Source organism: Dermacentor andersoni, chromosome 2, assembly GCF_023375885.2.
Source record: "Dermacentor andersoni chromosome 2, qqDerAnde1_hic_scaffold, whole genome shotgun sequence".
NCBI classification, from domain to species: domain Eukaryota; kingdom Metazoa; phylum Arthropoda; class Arachnida; order Ixodida; family Ixodidae; genus Dermacentor; species Dermacentor andersoni.
The window spans coordinates 59,871,640-59,897,649 of record NC_092815.1 but is presented as its reverse complement, the minus strand read 5'-3'; the positions used below and the strand labels follow the sequence as shown (position 1 = coordinate 59,897,649).

The 26,010-nt window shown below is 44.4% G+C and overlaps 1 protein-coding gene and 1 pseudogene across 5 annotated transcripts; both read left to right on the top strand.

The window, feature by feature from the left end:
* The first annotated feature begins 1 nt into the window (after position 1).
* Positions 2 to 26,010, top strand: LOC126542596 (snake venom 5'-nucleotidase-like). 5 transcript variants are annotated; one of them, XM_055077100.2, is made up of 9 exons: positions 2 to 516; positions 2,665 to 2,802; positions 4,652 to 4,877; positions 12,470 to 12,655; positions 15,999 to 16,199; positions 20,223 to 20,483; positions 21,678 to 21,833; positions 24,308 to 24,499; positions 25,850 to 26,010. In XM_055077100.2, the coding sequence occupies exons 1-9, from the start codon at positions 154 to 156 to the stop codon at positions 25,987 to 25,989; spliced, it is 1,863 nt and encodes a 620-aa protein (XP_054933075.2). In that variant the 5' UTR covers positions 2 to 153; the 3' UTR covers positions 25,990 to 26,010. The 5 variants fall into 5 exon arrangements, with proteins under 5 accessions (XP_054933075.2, XP_054933078.2, XP_054933079.2 ...); XM_055077103.2 differs by lacking the exon at positions 15,999 to 16,199; XM_055077104.2 differs by lacking the exon at positions 20,223 to 20,483.
* On the top strand, positions 17,784 to 17,965 carry LOC126542688 (U2 spliceosomal RNA; annotated as a pseudogene).

Below are 26,010 nucleotides of genomic sequence, written 5' to 3'. Positions count from 1 at the left end.
ATGGAACGAAATTCTCGCTTCGGCCGCACGTAAGTCTTCAGCGAAGTGCCATGAGATTACAAAATTCTCGCGTAGTCGCCATGAAGCTGTCTGGCAAGGTCGGCGACCACAATTCATCGAGCAGTCGGAACCTGTGGCCGGGTGAGCCAGACGATGTTCGACTTCACCGTGTGTCTGGCTGAAGCACAACGACAACGAATTGTTCCTCAAGCCCGTAAAGAAGCCGCATTTGAGTTCCGACGGCCGACCGGAAAGAAGAAACGCGACCGGGACTTTGATCTCGTCCGCGTCGACGTTCCTCAAGCAAGAGCGTCCAGCATGCGTCTTCTCCGCGTCCTAGTTTGTGTCTTTCTGGTGTTCTCACCCGCGATCCATCGAGTGTGCGCCGACTTCACGCTCACCGTGCTGCACACGAATGATGTGCATTCGCACATTGATGAGAGCAGCAAGCACGGCGGCCTGTGCACCGGAGACCGTGCTGAGTGCGTCGGTGGCATCGCCAGGATAGTAACCAAAGTGAGTTTTGTAATGTCGCACGTTCTTTTCTACTTACCCAACTTATAGTGCCATCATAACAATGTGGAAACTGATGATTTACACATAATGGGAGATAACTAAATGAACGATAAATTACTCTTCCAGCTGATATCCTGCCGCGATCAGTGCTGAATTTTGTGCAGAGGAGGCATTTCTCTGTGCTTATTTCCATATTGCCGTTGTGTGTCTGGCCATTTACTTCAAAATAATACCATAAATTAGGTGTAGTCGATGGTAATGCCGATTTACTTATATGTGCAGCGATTTTCAGCTAGGAAATTGCGTATTTTGTCACATATGCTGCGAAACATGACCGAATAAATTAAGTTCAAGGCGAAATACATGCTCCACTCAATATCTGAATGCGGGCGAGCCAAGAATATAGCCAAAGCATCCGCTTAACCTAATACATTTATTTACGCGAGATCAAGCGTATGAGACACGACAAGGTTGCTGAAAGTGCATGTCCTCATCATTGCTTGAAACGTGGCTTGCAAATATTGGGTCGCGGTTCACGTGGCCATTATGAGACGCATGCCATCACGTTGCCATTACGAGCGCGCTAAATGAGCACTGGCCATTTCCAGGTGAAATTTCAAGGGCTTTTCCGCAAAACACTAACCAAGGCAAACAAGGAGCCTACTGGCGACATTTATCGACTTTTTTTTTTTCATCTGAGGACAGCATTTCGCAGACACGTGCGTGGGTTTTCTAAAGCTGAGCAAGCTATTTCACTCAGCATGGCGCCGCCTGTGCGTGCGGTCGTCCCAGACATCAATGTCTAGAATAATTAATTGAATGGTGATGAGTGGGGCGGTATGGATACATTACGTTACTAAAGAAAATCACGATATCATTGTGAGGCACGACGTATAGTGAGGGACCCCGCATTAATTTTGACCGCTCGAGGTTGCGTAAGCGCACCAAATGCACGGTATACACCCGGGAGTTTTTTTTTTTTTTTTTTGCGTTTCGCCTCTACCGAAATGCGGCCGCCTCGGCCGGGAGTTGATCCCACCAGTTTCCAGCTTAGCAGCACATCTTCGGCCTTAGCAGGGCAAACCACAATGCCACCACGGCAGGTATTATTTGACTGTCACTTCACTTTCACATTGTTACCTCAAAGACTCCTAGAATATTACGTTCCTTAGGAACTGTGACAAGATAGTCAGGTGCTTACGATAGTGGGTCAAGTATCCTTATGAAAGTTCTTTTCTCTTGTTGAAACATCACAATATTCCAAAAAGTATGCTTTCACTCACTGTGGCAACGTGTTCGCTTTTATTTATCAACTATAGCTGCAGATCCCCTCTCGATTTTTGTAACGTCAGTATTCACAAAGTCTTCCGGATGTTCAGGCTTTGCTATACGCTAAGCTTTGTTGTCAATAGCCCCTTCTTTGTACCAGCAGTATTCCAAGCAACGTAAAGTTTAGTTTACGACTCACAACGACAGGGAGAAGTAAAGGAGTAGGGGTAGAGAAAGAGAAAGAGGGAGGGTCTTGGAGTGCTTTCCATGTAAATTAAAGCCTACGCTCTGTATTAATGACATGTCTGTAGGACGTTTAGAAAACAAAATATTGTTTTCTCCCAAAATTCTTCTAACAGTTTGCCATAATGCTCATGACCTGTATGTGCTTGTAAATTTTCGTTTACATTTGCTGCGCTCTGACTGAAAAGCAATGCATTAACTAACGCCCGTATTGACTTTGTTTTCGTTGTTGTCCTCGCGTGTGTTATGCATTCTTCACTGGCTGCATAATATAACATTGACCAACTAAAGTAAGAATGAGCTGTCCATTCAGCATTGCTCGCGGACGATGAGCCTACAGCTGGACTGTATTGAAATTATGTGCCAATGCTTCTCTACACTTTCTTTCGCAAAAGAACGTTTGGTTTCGTTCCTCGTTTTTCGGTGTCCTACGCGTACACGCAATAAACTGCTCAAATCGCGCTCTAAGGCGCACCTTCGCAAAACAGTTCACGTTTTCGTCAACAAAAGTGTTGCGGTAGCAATAAGAACATTAGAAGCATCACTGCAACTACGTTGACAGAAGCTTTAGTGTGCCCTTCAGTTGTCATGCGTTAGTGTTAACTTGTCCCTCCTTTTTTCTTCCTTTTTTTTCAGGTAAAAGAGCTGAAGAAAACGTATCCCAACACAATTTTTGTGAATGCTGGTGACTTTTTCCAAGGTACGGCTTGGTACACTGTGCTGAAATCAGCATTAGTGTCTGAAGTGATGGTGGAAATGGGCTACGACTACGCGGTAAGTCGCTCCACTGCAGAATCTGCCTTACACCATTTGTTCGAAAAAAATTTTGTAACTGTGAGTACATCTGGCTCTTGTTGCACTTAAAGAAAATCTTTCTTAGTATGTAAAGTCATGCGCACTTCTGCTACTGTGAATTTCAATATAAGAGTTCCCTAAGAACAAAGTGTTGTAAATATTGTGAGCGTTACCTCCAAACAGAATGACCACGCTTTAAAAGTACTACTAGTACGAAGCACACCGTTACGAAAAAATTAACAGAAAGTATCACGACTTGTCACGGGGGTCGATAATGCTGGTAAAATATATAAGGTGTTTGAGTTGCGCTTGAGTGTTTTGTTGCAACGTTATACTAGCGATGATGGCATGCATGAAGACGCTTCGGTAATATTATCGCATCTGTACTATACGCGTAATTTTTATTGCGATAGCAATTATATGGACATTCCAGGCGCATTTCTACCGTCGCCGTCATGTTTCGTATAAAGTCCGAGGCGATAACATCGTCGCCGCATGCCGTATGCTGTATGTGTGAAAGCTTGCGCGGGTGAGGCGATTATGTTGGCTCAATCACGCGCCCGCGATGGATGAAAGCGGTGAGAAAGCGCGTCGTCTTCCGTCACGCCCAGGCGCTGAGGGGAGGAGAGGTAGGGAGGAGGGGTCCTTTCTACTCCGGCGGCTGCTGCGTACGGCGCGGCCGCGCAGGCTCTATCTTGAAAGCGATCTGCGATAGGGACAAAGTGCGCCGAGTGCCGATAGCTTCGTGTGCTTTGGGTTTTCGCCGCTTAGTTCGCGTTGAAGTGCGAGGCAGCACGAAGGTCAATTCGCTCGCTGCTGCTGCCGTGCTTCCTCACTCCAACGCTTCGACAGCGAGTTTCCGTGACCATCGAGTGAGATATATTCATTTTTGCTTGTGTGCGCGTGACAAGATGATTGTTAATTTAGTGAGTAGGCAAATGTTTACAAGTTTATACGTCCGATAAGGCTACTATCCTTAATTCATTTACCTGTCTACTGATTTGCTATCGCCATTGATGTTTCGCTTTCGGGCAAAACTGCGACTTTTTTTATCCAATGTGGGTGTAAAAAGGCCATTTGGTTGTCTCGTGGCTAACACCCTCGCATTTAAGGGGTGAGATATAATCCTTTGCGGAAACAAATTAAGTTTTCTTGTTTGCCACTTTTCTGAGGCAACTAATGATAGCTGCAACAAAAAACACGAAAAGTGCATTAGTGAAACTTGCAAAACCATTGCTGTGACATTCTCTTGTCAGACATTTCAGTGCGCCCAAAGCTGTCAGATTTTTTACTAGGTCTTTTCTCAGTGCGTATTTAGCTAGAGATTGCTGTGATGTGCAATAAATTTTGTTAGAACCCTTCATGCATGGGTGTCAACAATGGAACAAGTAACGCCCTGAAGGGTGCAAAAAATGTTAGTGTACATGACGCGTATTTTTGTTGGAAGTGAAATCTGTAGAGGACTGAAGTGCAGACAGATTCGTGAAACTAGTGACACAAAGGCAAGCTTTGCCTCCAGCGTTGCGCACAATTTTCAAGTGCGATGGATGCTCCTGCTAATAATTTAGCGATGCTTTCATGCCGTACACGTGGCAGTTGTGTCTATAGCTGTGCTTTCTTATTCCATTTCGGTTGTGAGCATGCCTGCTGTTCTCGTCCCCCAATATTTCAGCCATCGTAGCGAAGAGCAGCGCGCACAGGATATCGCCTTCAATTAAACACTGAATCGCTGAAAAATAAGTGCAGAAATGAACAAATGGCGAGCGCAAGATCTGCGAAGCTGAAAAAAACATTTTAAGGTGCCGCACATATGCTGGCGCATGCGCAGTGCCTTGGGAACCACGAGTTTGACAATGGGCCCAGCGGACTGGCTCCGTTTCTCGAGAAGGTGTCCCGTTCACCTCTCAGACTCCTCAGCTGCAACACTGACTTCTCTCGCTCAAGCAACTTACGCCACCTCGTTTTGCCAAAGTCGGTGATCACCAGAATGCAAGACACCAGGGTTGGAATTATTGGCGCCGTGACCGAGGACACAAGGTTCCTCTCAAACCCGGGTGAGTGGCTCAGAAAAGAGGCTTACAGGGTGAGTCTAAATCCTGTTTAACCGCTTCTTAAGCGGGGTAGTAATTTCGCTTATTTCCATCCTCCTGTTTAGAAAAACGATACAAAATTGCTAAGAAATCTTCATTCATTGTTTAGGGAATGATACATAACGTGCGGAATTTACTTAGGTGCCTAAGTAATGTTACGTTAGGAAAAGCAAATGGCTCGAACTAGGGTTTATAGCGCAATTCAGTTTTCAATTTCAAGCTTTCAGTTTTAGTTCCATTCCTTTTTCTCACTACGCTCAAATCTTTTTTTTTATTTCATACCTTAATTGTTAATGTTGTGCAATAGGTATAGCCTACCCCTTAGTAAAGGAAAACATTAGTAGGCCAGAAGAAGAGGAACAAATGCCACAAGTTCTTTACATGAAATTTACGACGCATACGTGCATTCGAGCCTTGGTGAAAGGAAAAACAAACCCGGAGTAAAAGCTATCTTCCTCGACAGCGCTCATTCGTACACCTTGCTTTATCAAGCGATAAGGTGGGTAAGACTAGAGTGCTCTGTCACATAAATTGATCAGACTTGCATCTTTCACTGCAATAAATTTCTGGCTATCACCAGAAATTTATTGAAGAACCCTGAGAAGGCATTGGGCTGCTGCTCCCGAAGTCGCGCCTTCGACCACGGCGGCCGTGTTTCGATGGTTACCAAATTGAAAACTGCTCGTGTACTTTGATTTATGTGAGCGTTCAAGAATTCCAGCTGGTAAAAATCAATCCGGAATCGCCGCACCACGGCATGCCTTGGCATGAAATCGAGGTTCTGGCACGTAAAGCCCCAGAGTTTAGTCAAATTCTGTTTTTGAAACCACTCGAAACGCTGTTTAGAAATCATGTCGAAGACGTTATAAGGGTTAACTGTATATACCGGGTGTTCCAGTTAACTTGGACGGAGATTTTTAAAAACCCAAAAGCCCTAGAGAAACGGTACCGACTGCATACGGCAGTCGTGTGTATACTTACAGCCATTTCTTTTTCATCACGAATGATTAACGAATAATTGCTTTTCATTATTGCTTGAATCGCAATCATGTAAATTACGATGTTGTTGGGCCCCTTAAATAACATCCGAATCAAGCATTTATTTGGTGCTGAAGTGTGCCTGGTTGTTTTTTCCGAGAAAAAAACTAAAGCCCGCGAAATACGCGGAATATGAAATAGATGAGCGCGGGCGCGCCGCTTCTCACCCGCCTTCAAGCAACCTTTGAAAGATACACGGCTGCATTCGTTTATCGCCGCGTCGTATAAGGCTTCGTCATGTAGGATGGCTTATGAATGCATCAGCGGCGTGTTATCATGATGCCTCGACCACGACAGCGTGAAGCCCTGTATCGAGCTGCCGCCGCTAGTAAAGCCGTGTATCCGTGGCTATTCGCTTGAGAGCGCTTGAGTAGAGGCGCGCGAGTGCACATCTATTTCGCATTTTTGATTTTTCGCGCGATTTCTTTTATCGGAAAAACCAATGAGCCAAAGCTGAGCACGATACAGATGCTTAATTCGGAGGTTATTTGAGGTGTCCAACAACTTTGTCATTGATATGTTTGCGATTCAAGCAATAATTAAAAAGTTCGCCAATTAAAACCAACCAATTAATTAAGGGACTAGTTAATGCTTCATGATGAAAAAGAATACTCGCTGGAAGTACACACGACTACGGCTACTATGCAGTCGGTACATTTTCTCTAGAGCTCTTGGGTTCTTTAAAGATCTTGGTCCAAATTAACTAGGATAACCAGTATATGCATAGGGTCGTTTGAGCCAAAAATAATATAACCTAACATAGGCGCCGACTACGCGGTGCTCCGGGGCCTGAACCCGCTCCGGAGTTTTCCGAAGAGGGGCAGAGCCCTCCCCCCCCCCCCTAAAGTATCCCCCCTTAAAATGTAAATGCCACAATGTTCTGTTACCCATATTATTTGAGGTTTCTTTTGAGTTGTCTCTACCTTATCACTTAAAGTTTTGTTAATTAATTTTGTTAACAGCCTTATCACTTAAAGGCTGTTAATTCATGCCTGCGTTTTATGTCTGCAAATCGTGACCTTAAGAGGACAAGCGCATTAAAGCACCAGGGGCGGCTACCTCATCCGTACTGTTTCAGTTCAACATTTTTTTTTTAAATTTCCACTGTGAACACCATGCATAGACTATATGAAAATATACATGGTGTCCGAACTATTACGCACAAAGATTTTAAAATATGCAAATGCCACGTGGCTGCACAGAACCAAGGTAATGTTCGTTGCCGTTGCTCGGAGATACTAAGATGAATTTTTGCATTCCGCCTAATTGCATAATTAGTCTTGATTGATAAATCAACTTCTCAAATATTATATTTAGTTGACAAGTGCAAATGAGAAAATTGTAGAGCAACACAAAAAAACCCCTTCCACCTTTCTGTTGCTCAATACGTTCGACGTAAAGCTGTTTTTCCGAGTGCGAAAGAAGCCCACGAATACACGCAAAGTTCCTCGAGCGGCCAGTCGCGCGGCAATTTGACTTATATTCGCCAGCACCAGCATTCTTGTCAGGGGCGCTTTATCATCAATTATGTGGTTCGGATGCTTGTTTTGTGCTTGCTATTTATTGAAACGAATGTTGTTCTGTATTTTGTATACGTGATCCCAAAGAATGTACGCACTTCTCGCTTCACTTTTCTGGGTGCTTGAAGCCTGCCTAACCTCCGCCGCGGGTCGGTCTGGTATTGCACTACCTCCGGGATCGGTCCACATTTTTGCCCACGGACGCGTACACAATAAATACCGACCAGCGAGTGGCTAACAGCTTCGCTGTGAAAGAATGCGAGGCTGCAGTTTCGACGGAAAGCTGAAGCAGTATTAATAGCAGCTCCACTTGAGGAAACTTCGCGTGACCTGGAAGAATTGTTCACTGGAATGACGGCGTCATATGAGTACATACAAGTCTTCATAGTAGAGGACAGTTCAATTTCACAGCCCTAGTCCCCTCGCACTACCAAGAGACTGGCGTCTCTCGGTGGCGTAATCTTCCATCTTATACTTTGCTATCACTAATGGTTATATCAGACAGACACACCAAGGACAGCCTCGTACGCGTAAGCGAAGACATGGGTTCGTGCCCCACATGCGGTCAGTTGTTTCTTCATCCACTTTCGTTTCCTTTAATTTATCATTTTCTTTAATTCAGTTAATACATGCATGCAATGTCCCCGATGCTGTCCTCGGTGTCCGTTTGTTGGCTTCTTATGATATGACTAATAGTCGCTGATAGTCTGAGTGTCACTTCAAAAGTTCCCCAAGGAAGTGTCTTGGGACCTCTGTTATGTTTAATTTATACAAATCATTTGGTTGATGTGGTTGCGGATGGCGTGTCTATATGGTTGTTCGTGGATAACTGTGCAGTGTTTAAAAAAATTTCTTGCGATATGGGTCATCATTTGTAGCAGCAAACTATTGATGCGATTTGCGAGTGGTGTACGCAGTGGGGCATGAATAAGGAAAACACTGTGCTTATGCGTGTTTCAAAGAAAAATAAATCCAAGTACTATTTTCTATATGCTACAAAGCACCATCATTTAGGTAGTTAAAAAGTATAAGTATCTCGGCGTAACTCTTAATAGTAACCTGTCCTGTCCTGACCGCATTTCTCACGTTTGCCCATCAGTCCAAAAAAAGTTATGGTTTTTGAAGAGATAACTCGCTTCCTATAAATATCAAACTCCTAGCTTATAACAGTTGCGTTAGGTCCAAATTCGAATACGCTTCAATAATATGGGACCCTTTCATTAAAAAAGATCTCAATCAACTCGAACGGGTTCGTCGTAGAACAGTCAGATTCATCTATAGTAAATATTGACGGCAAGATTCTCCCTCGTCTCTAATGAAACAAAAATAATACCCAAATGTTGCAACCACGCAGAAAATGTAATCGCATCATGTTTCTTCGCAACTGTCTTCCTGGGAAACCCAAACTTACGTTACCTTCTTGCATCCGGCGTATTTCTACGAGGAGAACACGCCACACACACGATTTTTCCCTAGCGCCGTTGTTTGCTAGAAAAAATTTATATAAACACAGTTTGTTCCCACTAACAGTATCAGAATGGAATCGTCTTCCCCAAAGTATTTTTGTCCCCGGATTTCGCGTCCATTCGTAGTCCTTGTATTCAAGAGATGACATTCTTGTACTTGTAAATTTTGTTTGTTTGTGTAATCACTGTTTTGCTTGGATTCCATTATTTTGTACTGTAGCCCCTCCTGCATTAGCCTGCTTGTCCTGCAGTATTCTATAAAGAAAATAAGAATAAAGAAAATAAAATTGAATTCGGGCCCCTCGTTTGGGATCTGGAAAGCTGGTCGTACCCTAGCCGCCCCCCGGAAAAAAATGAAAACTTTCAGCCTACGTAACTTAAGACGCAGGCCAAGCAGCGACAGTACTTTCGGGCTATTCGGTCACGTAAGCAATCATTTCGGATAGCTTCTGTATAATTATCTTTCTAACAACCGATTTCATTTTGCATTCTTTCGCCCTTCCTCATTATTCGGACGCCAACGCACTGCCATTATCCCCGGGCTAGAGCATTCCGCGTGACGAATCATATTAAAAGAAGACTCGAAAATTACGTGCATTGTTTGAAAATAGTGGGCTTCTTCATACCCTCACAGCACGGTGCTTCGCTGGCGCTATTATTAACATCTGCGTAGCCGAGGCCAATTGAGTGGCGCCATCTGGCTTTAGTGCTGCATTAGAGACGAATTTCGTTTTTCCAGAAAATGCCAGCAGATGGCTATGATATCGCAAACGAGTCGGCCGAAAAACACGCTTGTTGCATGCGGACTAGTTCCTGTGCGTACATGTCTGTTCGAGAAAGGCGACGTCAAGGACAGCTATTTTACGCGCATGCCTATTCTTACTCGAAAATGGTTCACTGCATAAAACTGGCTTTCACAGAATGCGCCAAGGCCAATGGCACAATTGAAGGCCCTGATGTCTTTTATTTTTATATTTATCGTTTGCAATACCATGCGCTGTCTCCTGTCTGTCTTTTTTTTTTTCTCCCATTTTTTTTTTTTAGGTATACTTCCACCACTGTGATATGTTTCCCTTCCTTTCTGTTATACAAATGTCATTCTTCCAAATGCGCCAATGTATATAGAGTCCGTTACGTTTCTGCTTTATTTCTTTTATAGCGACTTTCCGAAAAAATGTTATCACGTAAAATTGGGCGAATTTAAGGACGCCGTGCCGCAATTTTCCTTGTATGAGAGACGAAGATTTTCTTTCCATTTATGGCACCTGGCAGCTCGCTGGTATAGCTTACTGCCTAGCGCACTCGACCAATAAGCATCGTGTTGGTAGGGTGGGTAATGGTAATTATCTTAAACATGCGGCTAATAACTGTTACATTAAACGACGCGCATCAATTGCGGTGCGGCTTGTAGGAATGCAGGTTGTTGGCACCACGTAATTAACTCTACTACCACGTACTTTGTGTATCGGATGCTAGCTTTTGAGTTATTAGTTCGAACAGCGTTTTACACATTTCTTTTGATTCTTGAATAATGTGTATACTTTTGTAAAAGAAGCGCCGGCCAGAGAACGGGTCACGGTGCGTGTCACGGGACCCAGCACTCCCACACAGGCCAAACTGAAAAGAAGCCGTCCAACAAGAGTCGTGCTAGTAATGTAAGAAACCGTTTGGTCAGTTTGCCCATTTAATTGTGTATCGTGCGTTGCTCGGCCGACACGGTCACTTTCATGCTTTAGAATTGCGTTTCAGTTACGTTTGTATTGTTTACAAAATTCCGCTGGCTATTCACCTATTATGTCTAACAGCAGACGAGCACCCGCAATTTAGAGATTAGCACCTATATATGTCGCGTAAACAAACGACAAGCTGAAATAGATGCAGTAGTGGCATGCTTATGAAGCTGATAGAACCTTGTTAAGCAGCACTTTGGCCACAGAACCTTAGCCATCTATACTTGAAGCAATCTTAGCGCGAAATGCTCATTAATCCTTCTAATTCACAATCAAATCTGGAGACAATGCAAGAGCACAGCAAAATCTCACCTAGGATGGTCTGTAATCAGTGCACAAAATGGAAAAAAAATGATATATCAGAAATAACAGCCGTATTCTAGAGATAAACTTATTGGGAACCATTCTGAGACAGTGTTTACAGTACAAGCTCGAGAATACGAATTTCGTGCTACCTTTTTATGGTAAATCGTGTCGTCAGAACTTCACGTGATTCAGTAGAATCATTAGCTGAGTACTAAATTGAACGGAAGCTAAACTTGTTTATTTATCGTGGCTACTTTCGCGCCCAAACAATACAATGATAGCTTTATAGACCGTTCTTACTTCAAGGCGGTCAAGGAGATCCATCTGGGATACTTAAAACTATGTGTGCTCATTTCTTCAGTAACGTTGCCAGCGCTCGCTGCATGACGCAGCGGGCGTTTTCCAAGAGCGCAGGTCTCCGTTATGATCGCAGAAGTCCAAGAACACTGACGCCGCCTACGCAACTGTATAGCCTACGCCGTTTCCCTGCTGTCCCGGTTGTGAGAAATCTGACAGCGGCTCAGGGATTTGATCCATCCTCCGCGGACCGGTACAACTTTCGAGTGATCCAGAAACTAAACTCAGTGGACTCATTTCAATTTAGTCTGGACTCTTAAGAAAAGTGAACCTTTCTTTGCTTCCCTCGAGAAGCATCGCACGTCGCCTTCGTTCTCGTGAAATCGCTGCGCCGACCTCTGACAGTGTGCAATCGTTGGCTTTTGTGATTTGGCATAGGTTGTCATAGTTGTACTGCATGAACACGAACATTTCATGGCGTAACACGTAACACTTATGACGTGTACGGGGTATAAACACTGCACGGGGGTATGCACGAAGCGTTGAATGAAAAGAAGCGCGATTGTGCGCATCGCATGTATAGTTGTACATGATTTAACTGCCTCTCAGAGGATTCACGTAAAAGGGAAATAAATAGAAAAACGATTTCTTCTGTGTTAGATAATTACCCTTCTACAATACCAAAAACTCGTACCACGAGAAAAGGCTTGGCTAGCCAGAAAAGGTGCGAGATGGAAAGAAGGGCGGCGACGCCACCTAGAAGTTGCCGCACCAGGTCGTACTGACGTGGTGGATTTTGACGGCCTCGGCTCAGGCGTAGTTAATTGTTTATCGGTAAAATATTGAATACATTGTGTTGCACGCGAGCCAAAGGTTGGACTTGGCAAGTTTCGGGAACCTTTACTAAGCCAAGGTGCCCCCCCCAAGAAAATCCAGATATATATATACATATATATATATCGAGACTCGTGACGTCACGCTATACGTATGAGCCCCGGGCTATCAGCGCGAAATTCACGAAATCGTACTTTGACCTGTTTTTGCGGATCTCATAACAAAAGTTTTCGAAGATGAGTATTCTATCAGTCTGAACTTTTACCTGCGCAACTGCCTAACTGCATTTCACCTGGATGTCTATAGAATCTCGCCAAAGACTGCCACCTGAGCAAATTTATTTTTTCTTCGTTAATGTTTTACAGGACCAGTTAAGTTTCATGACGTGGCAAAATCAATACAGAAAGAAGCAAGGGTGCTGAAGAACATGGGCGTGAAGATTATAATAGCGATCACGCACATAGGCTACCTGAAGGACATCGAATTGATGCGAAACGTCACCGACGTGGACTTGGTCATAGGCGGCCATACAAATACATTTCTCTACAATGGTATGTACTGCTTTGTGGCATTATTAAGCAACATCCACGCTTTTGATATTATACTGCTGCCCTTTGCTTTCTATAACCAAAGGGAAAGAACGTTTCTTCGAGAAACAACAAAAAAGGGATAGGTATCTCTGCACAGCCTGCGCCAAGAATGTCTAAAGTTGGCAACGAAACACTCTGTTGCCACGAACTTTGGGTTTTTACTTACTGCACTTGCTAAAGGCATTAGTTACAGTCCACATACGGAATGACAATCGTATGGAGACGCGCGTGAAATTTCCCAGATGTCCTATCTTGCGGCCACACCGTAAGACAGTGTATTGTTTTCCACATGAGAGGACCAATTGACTCAAAATTAATGTGGTCAAAACTAACGTTCTATAAATGTGTCTTCCATCCGAAATCCGGCCTCTTTTGTCAACTATCATCTAAATAATAATGAATATCATCCTACGTAGACGCATGCATTCCAAGTATCTGCCAGTTACATGCTCTTTCCTTTTTTTCTTTTTTTCCCCGACGTGCTTTAACTTCAAAAGCGAATTTATTAACCAACTAAGCTTTACTGCTAATTTTTTTGTTGTAATGGTTCGCCTGCGGGGACGGAGAAACTTCGCGACACGAATTACAAGCCGTAGACATCTCATCAACTTCATTTCATCAATTTCATTAAGCACTGCTCTTCGAAGTCTGTGAATATACGATTGCACCTCTTCCCATTCCTTCCCTTCCAGGACGATGAAATTAAGCATTTAAAGGGTGTAGCACTTTGCTGTGTCCTGATCAGTCTTGTCGATCGTGTTCGCTTCGCGTAGTTCCCAACATCTTAAAGAACACATGAATAATTTGTTTAGCGCAAAACGACAGAGACAAGAAAGACGACAGGACAAGGCGCTACTCTCAACTGACATCATTTTATTGCGTCACTCCTTTATAGACCGCTCAAACCAGAGGAACATGCGCAGTGAGCACCATGCGGTGGAGCCACCAACATCCGATTCCAAGAGCGCACTCATGCGACAGAATCCAAAAAACCAAATTCAGCGCTGTACAAGGTTAAGGAAGGCACACTAATGCACTGTGACCCCAATGACTGAATGAAAAAAGCTTCCGATAACTCTCGGGCGGTGGTGTCACGGCTCTTTTTCAAAATCGTGGTATCACGAAACATGGGTTTGCACTTGCATGTTTTACAATGCTGAGCCAAATGGGAACCTGTGCCTGTTGGTATGGATCGCTCATGTTCTCTAAGGCGCTCGTTAACACAGCGGCCTGACTGCCCTACATACACTTTGCCACATGACAAGGGAATCTTATAAACCACACCGACTCTGCAATCTACAAACTTCACGTGGTTCTTTTCACAATCAGGTTTTTTACTTGTTTTAGAAATACGGCTGCACAACATTGACAGTTTCTGAGGAGCGGAAAACACTACCGGAATTTGATATCTAGTGGCGACATTCTTTAGATTGTGAGCCACTCTGTGGCAATACGGCACAACTTCAGGCCTCTTCTTTTGTATGATGCGGTTACTTTTGTGCCGCTTCCCTTTCAGTTTCTGAAGCAATACCTCCGAGACTGACGTCACCACCACACTTGGGTAACCAGCAGCCTGCAGCCTATTTAACTGAGCAATGAAACTCATTTTCGCAGAGTGATGACAAGATTTCATTAAGGAAGATTCTAAACACATCAAAGCAATGGCGCGTTTCACAGTCTTTGAGTGCGCAGACGCGTAAGGTAAAAGTTCCTTACGTGCACGTGGCGAATACATCCAACAGGCGTGGCCTGTTTGTAAGGAAAGCTGCAAATCTAAAAACTGGAGTTTTCCGTCCCTAGATAGCTCATGTGTGAAAGTTAATCCTTTGCCATTGTCATTGAACAGAGTTAAAATATCAGCTACCGTCACGGAGCAGTCATTGTTAGTCTGTTTCATCACAACAAGAAAATCGTCAACATATCTAAAAATTTGAACTGAGTCATTGTTTAAGGCACTCTTAAGAGCGCGGTCGACAAACGATAAAAAGATATTACAAAGAGCAGGCGCCACACATGAACCAATACACACACCATTTTTCTGGATAAAAAGGTTGTTTTCGAACCGGATAAAAGTTGCACTTAAATAAAATTCAAGAAGGGACATGAAACTTTCCGAAGACAACCCGGTCACATTGCGAAAATCTACCTCGCCACTTTCTTCGATGCACGTCATCACACTGCGAAATAGCTCATCATGCGGTATTGAATAGTAAAGATCTTCGACGTCAACAGAAAAAATGTCAGCTACTGAATGGTTGCCTTCCAGAAAGGAAACAACATCGAAAGAATCCTTTATGGCATAAGGATCGTCAATAGTTAAATGCTTCAATTGTTTTTGCAAAAAGCGGCTAACCAAAACCTGCCAACAGTTGTTTTCACTGACTATTGTACGGAAAGGCACATCCTGTTTGTGCGTTTTTGCAGTGAAAAAAACCTCTAGAGCAAAAAGAAAAAAAAAAGAAGAGGCCTGAAGTTGTGCCGTATTGCCACAGAGTGGCTCACAATCTAAAGAATGTCGCCACTAGATATCAAATTCCGGTAGTGTTTTCCGCTCCTCAGAAACTGTCAATGTTGTGCAGCCGTATTTCTAAAACAAGTAAAAAACCTGATTGTGAAAAGAACCACGTGAAGTTTGTAGATTGCAGAGTCGGTGTGGTTTATAAGATTCCCTTGTCATGTGGCAAAGTGTATGTAGGGCAGTCAGGCCGCTGTGTTAACGAGCGCCTTAGAGAACATGAGCGATCCATACCAACAGGCACAGGTTCCCATTTGGCTCAGCATTGTAAAACATGCAAGTGCAAACCCATGTTTCGTGATACCACGATTTTGAAAAAGAGCCGTGACACCCCCGCCCGAGAGTTATCGGAAGCTTTTTTCATTCAGTCATTGGGGTCACAGTGCATTAGTGTGCCTTCCTTAACCTTGTACAGCGCTGAATTTGGTTTTTTGGATTCTGTCGCATGAGTGCGCTCTTGGAATCGGATGTTGGTGGCTCCACCGCATGGTGCTCACTGCGCATGTTCCTCTGGTTTGAGCGGTCTATAAAGGAGTGACGCAATAAAATGATGTCAGTTGAGAGTAGCGCCTTGTCCTGTCGTCTTTCTTGTCTCTGTCGTTTTGCGCTAAACAAATTATTCATGGATTCGCACCAACTAGCCCGCCAACGCATTGTGCTGAATTAAAGAACACACTTTACTTGGGACAGAGGTTCATATGTTTCAACTGTTCCGGTCACTTTGTCACTTTGCCGATGGTTTGCAACGCATTGATATGCTAACATAAAAACTCTTTGTTCTTGCGCAAGGGAATGACCATCCACCTGAGAACGTGCCCGTTGGTCCTTACCCAGTGGCAGTGAAGAGAAGCGACGGCACCACCGGTCTTGTCGCTCAGGCATTCTGGTTCGGCAAATTCTTGGGTTTCCTCAGAGTCACCTTCGATGACAACGGGAGGGTAAAGTCCTGGTCAGGAAACCCAATACTGATAAACTCATCAATACCTGAAGGTACCAACTCTAATGCGTATGGTTGCGACTAACAAAAATTGAGCCCCTTAATTCCCTTTCTGCTCGTTGAGCGTGTAGCATACCTGCCAACTCTCTCGAATTTTTCGTAACATTTATGCATATGAGTCCGTTTTACGATATTACGAATGTTGCACGAAGTCTTACACAAAAAAATATAGAAACCGTTCGCGCAGATATTTCAAAGGTGTTAAAGGATTCGGAGGCACAAGACTGCAAAAAGATGCGTACAAGAAAGAAATTGTGATTGCACATAACCAACCATGTTGCGGCAGCGCAAGGTGCCATATACCAGAGGACGACTTGCTTAGGGCAAGTTTATCCCGAGGCATTCCTGAAGCAGGCTAAATTGGCCACAGTAAAAACGTTGAACGAAATACAGTGCCATTCCACCCTGCGAAGGTGGATAACCAGCGAAGTTGTGTATGTGGGCCCCTTAAAGGGCAACTCCGGCGTTTTTTATAAACATCTTAGGACATTTTCATTTTCAAATTGCATTGACAGTCCTGTCACCGGTAGGATGGTTCAATTTGCTTATAAATTCATCAATAACCTTAAATAACCAATAAACGAGATACCAAAACCGAAACGGGTAGCTGCTTCGTGTGACGTCATGATGAGTCGATGACGTCAGATGACTACCGTAATGTAAACACGCAGCACATGTGGCGCTAACAGATGACTACCATAATGTAAACACGCAGCACATGTGGCGCTAACGCCAAATTGAAGCGGATGATGTCTCCTGGCGACACAGGGTGCGTCTGCAGATTTTCCGAACTAGACAGCGGCGATTTCAGCGACGATTTCAGCGACGGTAACTGTGTATCACCTGACGGCACAAACAGAGGGTGGACCATAAAAAGACATGAGTCGGGAACGCAACCAATCTTTAAAGTTCATTTTCAGGAAAACTAAATAACTTTCAGCCATATTGTTTGCACAGATAATCAGTGTACGAAAGAGAACGCGTATTCAAAATTTTATTAAGATCAGGGGACATAAAAAGTCGCCGGAGTTGCCCTCTAATGGCGAACTGTCCATTGCCGCGCGTCAAACGCCGTATGCACATAAATGGAAGGCTAGGCGCGACTAGTCGCTCCTCCACGATGTTGATCCTCGGAAGATGATGAGGTACCGCGTACAATACATGACCATGTATTGTTGCAAAACGCGGCACGACACCGTTTACTAACGAATCCCGGTACGTAGAACAGACGCGCACCTCACCGCATCCCGAGGGCACACAGTGGTTCACCGTAATCAAGGCAATCATTCGTTGGTCAACGTCCCGCATTGCAGTAATGGTTGTCAGGTCATTCGAAAACCACAGGCGGTTCTACATAACACAGGCCACACCAAATTGATTCCCCACAAACTCTCCCTCCTTTGGTCGTATTTATATTTACATTCACGTGGACGGCAGGACCGCCTCCCCAGGGAGCCGTAAGAAACTAGACACGTGTGCCGTTTCGAAGAGACAGCCACAACGGGAGAGCTGAAGGAAAGGAAAAGAAATACGAAAGCGCTTGGAGCGCCGACAAAGACAGGAAGGTGCGAACGTAGACACGGCCGACGCGGGTCAAAGTGTAGCATCTGTTCTTATCAGCTTAATATCTGATACGGGTTGTATCTACACCCAAGATATTACACTTATTTTTGCAAGTTGGCGGAATGCTTGAAGCCTGCTTCACCTCCACTGCGGGTTGGCCCGGTATTGCACTATCTTCGGGATTGGCCCACGTTTTCGTCTACAGACATCAATCCGCTGGAAACTAGCCCTATACAGCGTCACTGTAAAGGCCATTGTGATTTAAAGACAGTGTGTTGTTTTTACGTCTCTGCTGTTCCACTCTAAGAAAGATATCCTTTCAAAAAAGAGGCGTACCGCACCCTCACGTTTTTTTGTTGTTACTTTCATGCGAGTTGTACGAATTCAAAATTCAAAGGTTGGCAGCTATATTACAGCGACTGAGCGTCTGAACCCCGCCTCTTTGATGCGTTCAGGTCATCATACGAGCCTTTATTGGCCTGTCGCCTGTTCCTAAGTTCACATGACGTCTGCGGTTAAGAGGATAGGCCCCATCTACCGCAATGTCCCTGAGTGACGCTGGTGAATACTCCCAGAGTCAGACCTAGTGCACGTACACAAATACGCTAGAAAGTGTACGCGAGGATAGCCGCCGCTGTATCGCTAAATTGGCAGTGCAACCAACACCTAATACGAAGGTGGATTCGACTCACACCGGTAGCCACTTGCCTTTTCATTCACTGTAATTTCTATATATCCTTCTTTCCAGGTCTCAGTTGAAAGCAAGAGTTCGTTTCTCCTTTGCTTTCCATGACTTCATGTGGTTGTCACTAGGAAAATTTGTAGCCCATCGGTTCATCCTCAGGCCGTGCATTACATATACAGGGTGTCTCAGCTAACTTTAGCCAGAGTTTAAAAGTAGACGAATGCCACGTAGCTGGACAGAACCAAGGTAATGTTCTTTTCCATCGCTTGGAGATAGTCAGATTATTTTTTTCATTCCTCCTAATTAGATAATTAGCCCTAATTAATTAATTAACTTCTTAAATATTATAATTAGATGAAAAGTCTCAAAAAGAAAATTGTAGAGGGACATGAAAAACTCATGATACAGCTTTTTATTGCTCAATACGTGCTACATAAATGTTTTTCTGAGCGTGAAAGAAGCCTGCGAATGCACGAAAAGTGCCTCGAGGCGGCCGGTCGCGCGACAATTTTGCCTGCATTTGCGGGCTACTTTCACGCTCGGAAAAACACTTTTATGTAGCACGTATTGAGCAACGGAAAGACGTGTCGGGATATCTTCATGTCGCTCTACAATCTTCTCGTTGACATTTTTGATGTAACTATAATATTTTAGAAGTTGAATAATTAATTAAAACTAATTATCTGAGTAGGCGGAATGAAAAGATAATTATAGCAACACGAAGCGACGGCAAGTAACATTGCCTTGGTTCTGCGCAGCTACGTGACATTCGCATGTTTTTAAACTCTGGCTAAAGTTAGCCCTGACAGCCTGTGTGTATATATAGTTGTACAATCGGATATGCGCGACTGGACGAATCGCCTGGCGGTTTTCTCGAACGTTTGGGCTGTCCCAAAATTTTCGAGACTTCGAAAAGGAAGAACACTTTCTAGCTTTCTGGCACCCCTATTCAAGAAGCAATTCGTGTGCCCAAGCGATTTGTAAGGGTCATTGCAGGTCAATTATTTATAATAAACGTCACATTAGAGGAGAGTGCGGACTAAAGTTATTTTTTTTTTTTTTTTACGCGGCGAAAGCAATGTGAATTTGGTCTGAGCTATTTAGAGCACAGCAGTTTCTTGTGTTTGGGTAGCAGCACTCATAACTCTTAGAATCATGATTTCGCGAGGGCACATGCTGGTCTTGGCAGCACCTCTATGGCTTGCACTAGGGGTCACCAAAGAGCACTGGAAAGCATGATCAGGAAAGATGTATAAAGGCAGTCATGACGAGATCGGTAGTCATGGCAGGACCCAGTGTTCGGCTTGTCCCTTCTTTGCTAATATTTAATTCTGGTGAATATGTTTACTAATTAGTAATTCGCGATACCAATATTTTCATCTAGCCTTTACGTTCTCTCTTTAGGGCAGTACTCTCAACAGCTGTGATATTTCTGTGCTTATCCACCGTTGTTGCTTAGTGGGCTTCGCGTTGCACTGCTAAGCACGAGGTCGCGGGATCAAATCTCGGCCGGGGCGGTCGCACTTCGATGGGGTTAAATGCAAAAACGGCCTTGTGTCGTGCACTGGGTGCACGTTAAAGAAACCTAGGTGATCAGAGTTACGCGCTTTGACCAAGTCCCGCACTACGGTGTGCTTCATAATGAGATCGTGGTTTTCGCACGTGAACCCCATAATAAAAAAAAAAAAGAGAAAGACTCCGCGCTTGCGATAACCTCAGACACGATTCCGCGCATTACATAGTTAATCCTATTGTTTTGCTGCCGCAGACCCGCACATACTGAGAGTGATCGAGCCGCACCGTGAGACCGTGTACCGGGCAATGCGCGTTCGCGTGGGCAGCTCGAGGGTGTCCCTGGAGCACGCAGAGGACGTGTGCCGGCTGCGTGAGTGCAACCTGGGCAACCTGGTGGCCGACTCGTACTTCAATTACTATGCCAACAAGAAGCCGCGTTCGGGCAATATCTGGTCGAACGTGAATGCGGCTATCGTGAACGGCGGTAGCCTGCGCGCGCCCGTCCCGAGAACAGGTGAGTCAACAGTACACGGCATGGCGCTTGAGCACATTGTTAGTGCTTCTTTGTTGGTATGGTAATTGCTCCAAATAGATAGGTGCCACAACGCTATAAGTGACTTCTGGCGCAGTTGCCTTCAGTCAAGGCGTGTAATTTCATCTGCTCATCTGCTCGCTTAAGCGCATGGCAGCGCCGGAAGATCAGCGCAGTTTATTGGAGCCATTTTGATCGAAGCGTCGTATTTCACAAATTTAACAGCCTACTCCTCCAGACAGGAACCGAAGAAAACCGTACGGCCCTTAGGTACACCGGTGGCGTCTTGGTTTGAGACGCTACCGCTAGAGCCTACACATGAAGCTAGTTTAGGTTAAGCCTACATAGAAAAGTGTTTAGATGCATGAATATCTACAAGTAACAAGCGCAGTGTTGCAGAACGCGAATCGTTTGCGCGTGTTGTGAGAACGCAGTTCTGCCCTCATATGTTGCTTTTCATTACTTGTGGACGCTACTACTCTGTGATCTCTTCTGCCGTGTCGAATTATATAGAGAATGTAGCGCAAAATATTGACATACTAGTAGGGTGGCCCTTCGTTGGAAATGAAATTAAATCTTAGTTCCGACAGCAGGTTCTGTCCACTGCTCCTATAGTTGGTGCTCTGCTGATATTACTGGCCGCTTGGAAGAGCTGATGTGCCAGAAATATATCCCTCAAATATGTCCAAACTTTTCACGTTCCAATTATACATACACTCAAACGTGACAGTTAAAAATGGTGTGTTGTTCTGCACACACGTCGTGGGATTAATTGAAACGGTACTTAGCAAAAAGCTAAAAGGGAGTAATTAACGATCATAGTATTGTCGTCGATCTATCGAACACTAAGGAAATTTTTTTTTCGCGGAACGTCTTGAGAAACATCAAGCTGGATATCTCCGCAGGCATGCGCAGTACCTTTAATTTTCGGCTAAGTGAAGTTAAACTAGGTGTGTCCACTTGCAAGGGCTGATGAAACAAACGAACAATACTTTGGGTCAAGAATGCACAACAAAAAAAATCCGTTTTATAGCATTGGGCAAATCGGGAAAACCACAGAATTCACCTCATATTGCAACAAGGGAGCGCACAAGAACTTTATTGCGACAGTAATGTGTGTGTCAGCTGTGTACAGAAGTCTGTACTAAAAACAGTTTTTGGATTCCTTTTCTGCAGCGAGCGTCACGATGGGAGATATCTTGTCGGCACTGCCTTTCGGGCAGACAATTGTAGTCGCAACTATGAATGGAAAGAGCCTGAAGAAGATGATGGAGTATTCGATGTCGACGTACAACGTGTCTTCACCTGCGGGTTCCTTTCTTCAAGTGTCGGGTGAGGAGGGTGGCCATCGCTGTCGCAGAAAGTCGAGAATTTTAGAAGGCACTCGCTAAGACACTATCTTCGAGCTGAGAAAAGGTGCAACGTCTTTCATATTCTTCACTGCTGTCACTCCTATACATCACTCTTCGCTGTAGAGTATTGTGAAAGTTCATGCGTAATCAATGCATACAAATTAGTGTGACTAAGTTTTAGTGACAAATTATTGCATTCACGTGCAGCGTAAATAACCTCTAGAAATATTTACACTGTGAAGATAAGGTGCACAGTGGCTGTGTAGTTTGTGGCACGCATACATCTTCAGCGAAAAGAAAATGTTGAAAGGAAGAAGGCCTGATATGATGACCATTAGTGCTAGAAGCATAGAACCACGATTTTATTAATAATAATAACCGAAAAAGAAACTTGTAAGCGGGTTCCACGTAGGACCAGCTGCTATGCTTAGGTGCTACAGGCAGTGTCCAGCTTCCCGGCACACGCACGCACCTGGGTGCTGCCAATCTCGGAGGCACACAGGCGCGCGGGCGCAAACACGACTAGCACACAGTGACAACAAAAACGAACCAAATGCTTCATTTCGTCCTTCATACACGAAGCACTAACGTTTAGGACGGTTGATGAGAAGACAGGATGCAGGCTAGCAAGAAGCTGAGATATTCACCTGTGCTTAGTGATGCGGCCTCCGGTGTCCGTCCTTACTCGTTGTTCTCGGTTGTCGTTCTTGGAAGACGCCGCGATTCCATCAGCTTCCGCTCCGCTCGGATCCACCGTCGTCTTTTGGACGCCTTCTCCGGGCATGGGTGGTCCTATTCTCGATCTCCTTTTCCCGAGAATTGAAGAAGGTAAAGAGGGAGTCGGGATATGGCGGCGGGAGAAGCAATGGTTTTCCCCAATTTCCCGCAAGCTTCATCAGAATGTTCGAAACGCTTCCTGAGGTATTCCGCAATTTTACTTTTGTGAGGCTTAGATTCCAATTTATACTAATTTGTTAAGCGCGTAACGAGCAACGTATGATTTATGGTGGGCTGAATTTGATACCTCAAATTCAAGTTCTCCTTTAAGCACAAGAAAATTAAATAATAACCTATAGTAAAGCACCTTTGATGCGCAGGAGCGAAGTTTCATTTCATTATAGTTTCAAAAACCAATTACTAAATGATTACTTACTTTACTAAGTTTTTGCTCTAAACACAATTTTATTTTGTTGTAATTTTGTAAAAATCTAAGCTCGGCGATGAGAAACAAAAGTGAACAAGTTGTTTTAATTTATTGGTGTGAAGAGGGCAGACAAAGCTGTAGCAGATAGAAGAAAATGTTACTATACGTTCACTAGCTGATATGACAAATAATCATACCATCATTTCCATGTGGAACTGTGTTTGGGCGTTGAGGGATTAAGGCAATTAAGGGATGAGGCAAAAACGACTGCATGTCTTTATGAGATTAGCTCGAAAGCGATCACTGAAGAAGATGGGATCAAGTAAATTGAGAAAGCTTACTAACGCAGTTAAGATGTGCTGTTGACAGTAAATTGCACATAATAAGGCGATAACTTAGTTCACACCGGTCAACTCTTCCGAATATTACGTAAAATTTACGAATTTTGGCCAGTTCAACGATTTTACGAATGTTATGCCTTGTATTACAAAAAATCAATATAATTCGTGAAATACTTAAAAAGGTGTTGAAAAGGTTTCCAATGCGAGATCGCAAAGAATAAATTGTAATGCTACCTGCATGGCCTTCTTGGAGCAGCGCAAAACGCCATATATCGAAATGCTACTTAATTGGTTCGAGCAAGTTTATTCAGGCAAGTACCTGAATCGGACAACAGCGGCATCAAAAAAGTCGCTGAAAAGGTAACTTTCATCTACAACCAATACGTTGCTTGTCTGTCTTATCTATGCAAAGTTTGCTAATGTTTCTGTGCATGCTGCGTGTAAAGCTCAATCATGGTTCATAAAGTGCCTATGTAAGCCAGAGAAGATATGTTCTCAGGGCAAAGTTCCTAAAACTACGCGCTACCTCTCTCTCTCTTCCCCCACTCTCTGTCAGCGGAGTTTTTAAGAATGTTAGAGTTCATTTGCAGTGTGAAAAGAAAGTCGCTTGAAATTTTCTAAACTTTAATATCTAGAATTTCATGTTTACCCAAAGTTAGGGCAAACGCGGTCGTTCTTCTGAGAATTTCTGCGCAAGAAAAAAATGTATCGTTGGAGGCGAATTCTTTTTTTCTTCCTCACTGTCATAATTAAAAGACAAGGACGTGCCGCTTCCGAAATATTTTACTGACATGTGAGCGAGCCCTCTGTTCTCGCTTTCATTTTCAGAGTGTTAGTATGTGAAGGATTCTTTTATTACAAGTGCAGAAAATATTATTCATGCCATTGAATTTTCCGTAGATTGATCGGTCGTGTCCAGAGGTTTGGTCATGTTTAATTTAATTGTTTCTATATGCTCTTTACACTCAGGCATGAAAGTTGTGTTCGATATGACACGACCAGCCATGCAGCGACTTGTGCTACTCGAAATCCTGTGCACCAGATGCTACGTTCCCATATACGAAACGGTGCGGGATGAAGCCGTGTACAATATTGCGACGACCGATTTCTTAGCCAAGGGTGGAGACGGCTTCGATGCCTGCACGAATGTCAGCGAAGGAGGTGAGACTGGCGTAGAGCTGCAAGCATCTTCGGGCTCCATAGCGTGCGAAAAGCGTAACGCGAGTACTCTCTTGCCTCGCAAACCTTGCGCGTCGTGAATAACGGTGTGGGTGCGACAAGTCGTGTCCGTGTTACCTGTTCCTTCTAACAGAGTTCTCGCTGGATGGCAGCAGCTTTGCTATTAACCATTCACCTTCAAGATGCGCAGTCCTCGGTAACTTGCATCACCACGCAACAATGAGCCGCACAGGGAAACAGTACGATACTAGCCACAATACGCCAACGTCTTCTGATTACTTATTGTTAAAGCTCTCTCAGGGCGCATTCAGACCGACGAGTTGCAGAGATTGCGCCACCAAGCTGATCGCAAAGCGGCAGTCACAAGTCGTCGCTTCGGTGGAATAGCGATCGTTTCGGGTCAGTCGCTCACTGCTCGATTTTTCATATCCGCGACTGAAGTGGCAAAGCTGCTGGACCAATCAGCGAGGCAGGAGTAGGACGTCGCAGTACGCTCTTAAGGTTATTTGATGTGCTGATGGCGCATGCAGACGTGAACGGTATCAGTCGCGAGACAGTTCGGTGGGGCCATGGGCAATTCGCGCTTGCCCGTGTAACATCGCAAGCCGCGAGTCGCTCTTTGATCGACAGACGCTGTCGGTCAGGCGACTTTTCTCAACCGCGGGTGTGTATGCGCCCTTAGAGTCTCTTGTGGTGGCTGATCATCAGAGGCCACGCGAACTGTTGAAGTAAAAAACAAGCTTGTCCCAGGTCACACGTTTCTTTTGGCTAGTTGGTGCTGTATTGCGAGTGTGTAACGTGTAAGCAGAGGGAGAAGGAGCAAGGAATGGCACAGAATGCAGCGCACCGTCTCGTTTGTTGCTATGTCTGCTCGCACTGCGCGTACATGCACCGTGAGCAGCCGTGGCCTTGCTACTTGCTTGCTAATGCTGTGAAGAAGCGGAGGGAAGGCTTGTCCATCCCACCATACCACTGGGCTTCTGGATCGAAAGCGCTAGCATGCGCCTGAGAGAATGGCTTTTGTTGTGTAAACAACAATGATAGAATTGTACTTCTGTCCCTACTATGCTCGTTCAACCTCTGTCAGAGACAGTCTAGGAAAAGTTGACCCCGGGTTATGGTAAGCTAAAATATAATGTGTGCCTGCTGGTGAGTCAAATTACGAGATTCTGGTATAGAATATTAATGCCCCTGTTGGCACTTTCTATCGCCTAATTTGAGTGATTAACAATGCAAGCGCTATTTATGTCTGAACCATGTCCTTAGTTTAAGGTGTGCCTGCTCAAGGACACATACGTATAACTCACACTTTACCTCTCTCTCTTTTTCAAGGTCCGGTTGAGTACGAGCTCCTTGTCGACTACATTAAACAGATGTCTCCAGTCAAAGTTGGGATAGAAAGGCGAGTCATATTGCAGGGAGTAAAAACCAAGACAAGCGTGAAAACGCAAATGAAAGAAAACCTCGAATAAACCTGTGTTGTAGAATATTCA

Bases quoted from the DNA above. Each gene is read 5' to 3' on its own strand.
- LOC126542596 (XM_055077100.2), top strand. From the start codon at position 154: ATGTTCGACTTCACCGTGTGTCTGGCTGAAGCACAACGACAACGAATT. The intron at 20,484-21,677 runs GTGAGTCAACAG...CCTTTTCTGCAG, and splicing joins CGCGCCCGTCCCGAGAACAG to CGAGCGTCACGATGGGAGAT. The intron at 21,834-24,307 runs GTGAGGAGGGTG...CTTTACACTCAG, and splicing joins TTCCTTTCTTCAAGTGTCGG to GCATGAAAGTTGTGTTCGAT.